Source organism: Aethalodelphis obliquidens, unplaced genomic scaffold, assembly GCF_003676395.1.
Source record: "Aethalodelphis obliquidens isolate GAN/ISIS:26980383/991018 unplaced genomic scaffold, ASM367639v1 scaffold8, whole genome shotgun sequence".
Taxonomy (NCBI): Eukaryota; Metazoa; Chordata; class Mammalia; order Artiodactyla; family Delphinidae; genus Aethalodelphis; species Aethalodelphis obliquidens.
In genome coordinates, this window is record NW_020837952.1 from 4,118,963 (window position 1) to 4,127,538 (window position 8,576).

Sequence of the window (8,576 nt, forward strand, 5' to 3'; positions counted from 1 at the left end):
CCATGTCTTTGCAGAGCAGCAGCATTTATTGAAACAAGGCTTGAGACAACCCAGAAGGCGAGGCATCCAGAGACAGTCATAGCAAGAGGGAGACCCAGGTAGTGGCCTCCCCTGCTCCATCCCACCCACTCAGCACTGGACAGATCCCTCCTGCACCGGCAGGGGGTGACCTTGGAGCAACCATGGTGTTTTCTTTGAAATGTATAAAGGTGTATTGAATAGCAAGACCTGTCCGAAGTCAGAAGAATTCCCCCCATAATGGGTCTCTCAACTGGGAGGTCACAGGAGGAGTTTGGCTGGAACAGGTTAACCCAGAAGAAGGCAGTTGGTTAGAGAGACAAGCAAAACACAAACAAAAATGACCAAGGGGCAATTCTTTCCTGCAGAGACCTTCCCGGCCAGAAGTGGCAGGGTGCTGCTTCCTCTCTGATTCTCAGGCTGTGGGAGACCAGGCTGTATAGTCAGGCTTATTCCTTGTGCCAGGAGAAGGTCAAATTTTCACAATGTCCAGCAGCCCTGGGTGACGGGTAGGGTCCCAGAGAGCCTGGTGAATAATACAAATTGGCCACTGGTATTTAGGAGTCAAATCGGAATTGAGTAAAAGGGCTGGGAATGACTCTCTCTAACTGAAGCCTGTTGGAGAACCAGGAAACAGCTCCCTAAAATGAGAAGGTGGTGGAGAGCAGTGGAGGGTCTTTCCCTTGGAGGAACACGTGGAGGATTCTGGCAGCAAGCACACATTTTCCATTCACACACCATTCCGTGCCCGGGGGACGCAGGCGGGGCCTCGGACTCTAGGCAAAGCGGAGGGACCTGCTCCCGCAGCGGAAGCTGGAGACGCGGGGCTGACGGGGGCGCAGGACTCGGGCGCCATCACTGTGATGCTGCCCCCAGTGGCCACGGGGCCAGAGGCAATCTGGCGGCCCGGGGTGGTGCTATACATGAGGCCCCCCAGGTGACTCCACCGCGGGAGCTGCTGACGCCTGTGGGACGAGAGGGGACAGGAAGGGCTGAGTGGCCTGTTGTGATGTCACCAACCCCAGGACAGGCCCTAAGGGCTTCTGCACCGCAGGAGTTTCCTCCTCCTCAAAGGGGTTTAGTGGTTCATAACTCAGACCCTGTTCTCCTCAGCATCTCAGCCTTCTAGGGCAGGGGTCCCCAACCCCTAGGAACCGGGCCACACAGCAGGAGGTGAGCCGTGGGTGAGCAAAGTTTCATCTGCTGCTCCCCACATCACTCCACCATCATCCCCCCGCACCCCGCCTCCATGGAAAAATTGTCTTCCACGAAACTGGTCCCTGGTGCAAAAAGGTTGGGGACCGCTGTTCTTGGGCACCTGGGTGAGAAGGAATCGAGGACCCCTGCACTCAGAGGGGCAAAGTTACTGTGCTCTTATTACCCTGGCCTGCAGTTCACATCGCCACCAGTGGATGGCGCTCAACTATGCCTTTGTTTAGTGCCTCCAGGGAAGAGTGGGGCGGGAGAGGGGCATGAAAGTCCCCCTCCCTCCCAGGCCCGGAACATTCCGGGTTTAGTGGGTCAGGCTGTCAGGTTCAGATCTGCCCATCCACAAAGCCATTTTTCTAGGGGTGCTTCAAGCGGGTACTTACAGACATTCACAGAGCCCACCCCTTCGCACAGCCTAAGGGGAAAGAAAACTCCGTTAATTCTGGGCACTGAGCTGGATTCCTTGAGGCAGATGGTTGCTTGGCCACAGAGAGGGCCTTCCTGTGTACAGATCCAACCCCCAAGAGGCAGGAAGTGCTCCCCCAAAGTCTCTATTAAATGCTCACTCTCTTTAACTATTCTCTGACCACAGAGACAAGGCCTTCTGATCTTCAGCAGAGGTGAGTGAGTTTACGAACTCCACCCGTGGCCTCCAGTCTGAATGGCGTGGCCCACCCTGGGTAGTGCCGATCAGGCTCACAGAAAGGAGAGTCGCATTGAATGCAGCAGCGTGTGTGAAGGGGCTTGATGCCAAGGAAGAGCTACAGCCACAGGGTGCGTCATCCTTATAATGCACCGCCTCCGGGGCAGGCCAAGCTTCAGTCTCCTCTAGGAAGCTACTGGAAGGCAATGGATTTTAGAGCCATATGTCTTGGGTGCAGGTCCTGGCTCTTGTGCTTGTTAACCGTGTGGCCACGAGAAAGTCACTGAACGCTGGGCCTTCTTTCCTTATCTTTGGATGGGAAAAATGATACCTACCTCACTGGACTGGGAGGATTAAAAGGAGCACCTAGCACAGGCCTAATAAGCATTCAGTAAATTATCATTGTTATTGAAGCTTGAGCTGTGCTAGCAGTGGGCAGAGATACAGCTCACATTTGGGCTCAGCGAAATTCACTGCCAGAGGACCAGGGCCTCCCCCTTCTAGACCCCGAGGTCTCCCCTAGTCCCACCTGTGCTCCTCGCCCTCCAGCAGGCGCCTGTAGGTGGCGATCTCGATGTCCAGGCCCAGCTTGGAGTTCATCACTTCCTGGTACTCCTTGAGCAGGCAGGCCATGTCCCACTTGGCCTTCTGCAGGGCCTCCTCCAGCCCGGCCAGCTTGCAGCAGGCATCATTAAGGGCCGCCTCGCCCTGCTGCTCTGCCTTGGGCACAGCAGCCTCCAGCTTGGCCCGCTGTGGGGAAGGAGATGTGAGGAGGAGCAGAAGAGAGAGAGAAGGTGCAACTTGGCTCCCCTGAGCGGAGGGAGCTGGGGCAAGGGTCCCAGAGAAAAGGTAGATTAACTACCTATAAACAGGTAGTTAATGAGACTATGAACACGAGGGAGGAATGGGCACTTTTCACCACCTCTCCTTTGGTGGTGTTGCAGGGTGGCCAGGGAGGGGGAACATCAGTGATACGGCTCATCCCAGCTCCAGTGCTGCATGATGTGCCAGGGGCCCTGCCCTCTCTCTGGACCCCTCTTCCTCACGGGCACACTCTGAGGCCTGATTAGGGCCAGGCCTTTGCTCTCCTGCTGGCAAAGGGCCCGGTGCTGCAGTCTGCCTGTGCTGGGTATTCAAGCTCTCCCGGAACCCATACCTGGCACTTGGCATTCTCGACCTCGGCCGTCAGCCTCTGGATCATGCGGTTCAGCTCACCGATCTCCTCCTTGGTGCGGCGCAGGGTCTCCCTGTGCCGGAGCACCGTGGCCTTCATCTCCTCGCACTTGGGGGAAGCAGAGAGGCTCCTGAGGCTCAGGATGGGACATCCCATCCATTCAGGACAACACGGATGATCGTGCAGGTTATGCAGTGCTCAGCCTGTGCAGCCAGACAAGGCAGCCCCACCCTGACGCCCAAATTGAGATCTGTCAGTCCTTTTCTTACCATCCCTAAAGATCAAAATCCCCAGACAAAAGAAGCCTTTTCTAATATACACCTCGCATCCTTCCCAGTGCCATGTCTAGGAGGCAGGAGTCCTGGGCGACTCACCTTGCTGCGGTACCAGGACTCAGCCTCGGCCCGGCTGCGGCCGGCAACATCATCGTACTGAGCCTTGATCTCGGCGACGAAACAGTCCATGTTCAGGTCCCGGCTGTTGTCCATCTTGACGAAGACTGAGGTGTCTGAGATGTGGGCGTGGAGGACCTGGAGCTCCTGGGGGGCCGAGAGCCAATGCATTTGGTTCTGGTGCCTTGTCTGGGCCACGTGCTCCACCCCTGGGGGCCATGTCCACTCCCTGGAGTGGGCGCTGGTCATGTATGATACATGACTCCCACTCCGTTTCATTCACACACAGGTACATCATAAGACAGTAAAGCTGGGAGGGGCCTTGGAGGTCAGCTGGGGGCAGCCCAGGACTTAACAAAGGGGGAAACTGAGGCCCAGCATTTGAAAAAGGCCTGACTCAAAGTCATTCAGCAAGAGAGCTGGGGTCTGAATGCCGGGACTAGTGATCTGTCCAGGAATTAAGACCCCCTCTCTAACTGGAAATCCACCCTACCCCACTCCCACATACACTCTTCCATATCCATGTAGAGACCAACACGCACAAAGGCCAGCACACAGGCACACACGCTGCAGCACCCAGGGGCTCACCGGCACAGACAGGCCCAAGCACACTCGAGCGCCGCCGTCCTTGGGGCTTATCTGCACGTGTCTGTGACAGCTCCACGACAGGCCCCTCCTGCCTGTGCGTGCACGTTCATTACATGCTTCCACCACTCAGGGGGCAAATGTGCACACAACACCTCCCCCCAGTCCTCACGCTTTCCCTCCCTGCTTCCTGGCTGGGTGGCAAGGGCCTCCTCACCTCGTCATAGAGGCGCTTCAGGAAGCTAGACTCCTCCACCAGAGCCTCCACGTTGGCCTCCAGGTCTGACTTCCGCAGGTAGGCGCAGTCCACGTCCTGGCAGTGGGCCGAAGAGGAGGGGGTGTGCATGTGGGAAGAGGCCCCCGGAAGGTGCCTCTGGGTCGGTGTGGTGACCCACCACGGTGCAGGCTGCACAGAGGGTGCCCCTCCCTCCCTGCCCTGTGACCAGCCCCTCACCTTCTTTAGAACCATGAACTCGTTCTCTGCTGTGGCCCTCAGAGCCCCCTCCTCTTCATACCTGGGGGTGGGGGAGACAGGGGCTGGAGGTGAGGGGTCGGGGCTTGGCAACCATCTCAGCTCCTGGCCAAGCTCTTCCGGGGCTCAGAAGGGATGAAGGGCATTGTTCGTGGGCTAGCCCTGTCCCAGCCTGGCTTATTCCACCCCACTCCTGCTGCCTCTGGATGAGTAACACTCCATCCCCCAAGTCTAAAATCATCTGTGCTTCCTAGATCCAGAGAGAGGCGGTGCCGCAGGCAGGAAGGGCACGGAGCCCGTGTCATGAAGGTGAGCGGGCGTGGAGGAACGAGAAAGCTGTAGAACCCCAGAGTGGGTTTCCTTCCTCCCCTGAAAACGGCTCTGAGACTCACGGGCCTCCACGGGGTTGAGGTGGAGCCAAAGAATCTGAAAAAACCTAGGCCCCTCCTGACCATCCCCTTGGGTCCCAGGCAGCCCCTGTTGACAGACAGGCAGGAATCTTAATGAAGCTGCTTCAAGAGGCTTGTGGGTGGAGCTTTCCCACTGCCCCTGTTATTCTGGGTCGGGCGCACTCACTTCTCCTTGTAGCCCTCCAGCACCTCCTGCACGTGGCTGAGCTCCGAGGCCAGCCTCCCGCTCTCGGCCTCCACGCGCTCGGCCTCCCGCCTCAGCGTCTGGATGTAGCCCTGGAACAGGGGCTCCAGGTTGCTCTCGCAGCACTGGCGGTTCTGGTGGAACTGCCACTTGGTCTCCAGCAGCTTGTTCTGCTGCTCCAGGAAGCGCACCTGCCGCCCAGGGTGGGAGAAAGAGACTCAGGAGGAGGCTGGGGAGATGCCTGCCTCCCCAGAGCTCTCTCTCCCTCTGCTCTGATGTTCTCTGAACAGCCAGGGCCAGGCGAGGGCTGAGCCGTGGAGTGTCTGCGACTCAGCGGGCCTTGCTCCCAGCCCCCAAGGGAGGCACTGTGGGTGTGAGTGCCCCCGGCTTGAGGCCAAGGGTCTGATTCAGCTCCCAGGTCTGCCACTGTAACAGCAAGTTGTCTAACCTCTGGGTGCTTGGTTTTCTCATTTCCAAAACAGAGATGATAATAGTACCTTCCTTAAAGTTGTAAAAATTGAACAAGTTACTATATGTAAAGTGCTTAGAACAGTTTCTGACACACAGTAAGTGCTCAATCAGTTGAACTATGACTTGTTAATTACAGTCATTCTTCATGTATTCATTTATGCAACAAACATTTATTGAATATTTACTATATGGTGCCAGGACTTGTGCTAAGATACACACACACACACACACACACACACACACACACACACACATCTTTGTCTATGTCTGTACCTATCAATCAATTTTATTCAATTCTCACGACGCTTTGGGGGGAGATCTTATTTCTCCTATAGTACAAAAGCAGAAACAGAGACCCCAAGGTATGAAGTGACTAACTGATTGTCTCATAATTAGTAAGGAGTCAGGATCTCATGTCCCTTGAGTCCCCTTCACTTGCCTGTCACCATAGTCTGTCTAAGCTGCTCACTAAACTCTCGGCTTCAATTTGTTATTCAAAAAATAAAGATGATAATATCTACTCCATTGAGTCATGTTGAGGATTAACTGAGATCACTAAAGAGAAAGGGATAATAAGAAGGTACCCCCTGTTGCCCCCGATTCCAGACCCCAGAGCCTGGTCCTCCTTCCTCAGCTGGAGTAAGGCCTCAACGACACAGTAGGAGCCGACATGAGGGGAGATGCAGAGGTGGCCCTTCTGAGAGGCAGCCTCTGGGCAGTTCCGGGTTTCTCACGCTCTGCACTGGTGGGCCTCCTCCCGCCATCCTGGCGGCCTTGCCTTCCCCATTCCCAGCTCTGCATCCATGAAGGAGGCTGCCAAGCCTGCTTGGTTAACTGTTACACCTCCTCGCCCACTACTGTCCTTGGAAAAGAATGCTAACAGCTAACGTTTATCAAGCACTTATTGTGTGCCAGCACTGTCCCTGCATGAACCCCGTGAATCCTCACACCAAGCATGTGAGGCCAGACAAGCAGCCCGCATGAGGACTCGCACGGCGGAGGGGCAGAGCGAGGGTGGGGAGGCAGCGTGGCTCCGAGCAGCACTCCCCTAACCACTTCCGGAGCTGCAGCACCCTAACCACTTCCGGAGCGGCCCCACCGCAGGAGTCTCCTCTCCCCACTGTCTCCCGCTCTTCCGGTACCCAGTGCCCTGTGTTTCAGCAGCAGCTCTGATATTCCCATGCTGTCTTGTCTCGGGAAACACACTCACTTTAGACTACAGGCTCAATTTCTGGACCACAATGGGTGTCCGATATACTTTGCAGGAATTAAACGAGAAGACGGATCCTTCCGCGCATTTTGGTCTGCATTTCTCTCCCGCTGCTGGCTGCCATGCTGGCTCCCCTACAGATCCTCCCGAGGGGAGGGCAGGGCTGGGGCCGTCTCTGGACCATCCCAGGCCTCACTGACCTTGTCGATGAAGGCAGCGAACCTGCTGTTGAGACACTTGATCTGCTCCTTCTCCTCGTGCTTCACACACTGCGCGTTGGGGTCGATCTCCAGGTTGAGGGGCACGAGGAGGCTCTCGTTGACTGACACGGTGGTGATGCAGGGCGGGCTGGGGCCGCACACGCCGCCGAAGCGGTACCCGAAGCTGCGGCCGCAGGAGCCGGCGCGGAAGCCGCCCCCTGCTATGCGGGGCCCACAGGATCCCAGGGCTGAGACGCTGCAGCTGCCGAAGCCCGTCAGCCCCCGGTAGCAGGACACCCCTCGGTAAGGGGCAGCGCTGATGCAGCAGCGGCTGCCAGTTTTGGGGGCCACAGCTGAGCACGAGCTGAAGGTCCTGGTGACCCCACATCCTGGGCTGATCCTGTAGGAGCGGCAGGTCATGGTGTGGGTCTGAGCAGATGGAGGCTGAGCGTGCTGGGGTGTCGAGGGTGGCGGGTGCACTGCTGAGGATGCGTCTGGCTCCTCTGATCCTGGTCCTTTTATTGGTGGGGAGAGCTGGGCTCGGCTGCATGAAAGGAGTGAAAAGTCAATTTATTTTGTTTATTGGCTTGGGGAGTTTGCCAGCAACTCCCCAAGGACTCGTCTTAAAGGTGAGCTCAGCGGCGACTCTGGGCCTCCCTAAAAGTATTGAAGATGTTATTAGGGATACTGTGTGTTTGCACTTTTCATCTTCAAAGCTCGTTTACATACATTAGGTAATGAATTTTCTCGCAGTCTCCCTGTGAGATGGCCTTCACCCACACCTGGAGGCGGGTTTGAACTCCACAACAGTCTGAGGTGGCTGGGCATGGAGTAGGGGCTGGGGCCACTGTCTCCAGGGAGAAGTTCTAGGGTCCCAGGTTGGGTGAGACCACCAGCGGTCATCACCTCTGTCCTCTTGGCTCCACACTGAACACATTCTCAAGTAAATCGATGTGTTTCAGGGGCTGATAGATCAGGTGAGTCAAACCCACTCAGGCAGCGTTGCTTGGAGGTGGTTCAGGTCCAGAGGGGCCATTTTGACCATGCTCCCTGCAGAACAGAGGGCTGGAGCACGTGGTCCCTTAGAACCTTCTGGATTCCACCCTAGCAGTTTCTGTTCCAGAGCCTTCATTTCTCACCCGCAGAATCGCAACTCTCAGTGGCCACGGTGACGGCCCCTTGTGGATAAGGGGGCGCCTCCCTTTAGCCGCTTTCTCCCACTTAGCTGAAAGGATGGCAGAAGCCGGGATAACCTCGCTGCTACGGACTTGCTCTGGACACCGTCCCTGGGTTCTTTAAGAAGAAACAGGTCCTGTGAGCCTCACTTCCTTCCAAGACCACCAGCCAGGGCAGGGGCAGGGGCCAGCCTGTTTGTCAGCTCCAGAATTGTCACCCCTAGAAGAACATTCAGAGACTGCTCTGCACAGAGACGGGGGTGGGAAGGTGGCTTATTTTTTGTCCAAGGACACTGTGATTTCTGGCTCCTGGGGGATCTGAAATCGTCGTTCCTGCTAACATCCCTGCATCCCTGTGTGTCCCGGGGCCATTTATTAGGATAATGATGGATAGTCCTTTTTTTTTTTTTTTTTTTTTTTTTTTTTTTTTTTT

General features: G+C 56.3%; 1 protein-coding gene across 1 annotated transcript in view; it reads right to left on the minus strand.

The window, feature by feature from the left end:
* The window catches only part of LOC113620476 (keratin, type II cuticular Hb5-like), a 10,983-nt gene continuing 2,407 nt past the window's right edge, over positions 1 to 8,576 (minus strand). The window contains 11 exon segments of the mRNA XM_027106365.1: positions 1 to 848; positions 851 to 954; positions 957 to 983; positions 1,611 to 1,642; positions 2,400 to 2,620; positions 3,027 to 3,152; positions 3,419 to 3,583; positions 4,239 to 4,334; positions 4,476 to 4,536; positions 5,070 to 5,278; positions 6,969 to 7,512. Of these exon segments, the coding sequence (XP_026962166.1) occupies positions 795 to 848; positions 851 to 954; positions 957 to 983; positions 1,611 to 1,642; positions 2,400 to 2,620; positions 3,027 to 3,152; positions 3,419 to 3,583; positions 4,239 to 4,334; positions 4,476 to 4,536; positions 5,070 to 5,278; positions 6,969 to 7,388 (1,515 nt within the window). The 5' untranslated portion in view covers positions 7,389 to 7,512 and the 3' untranslated portion in view covers positions 1 to 794.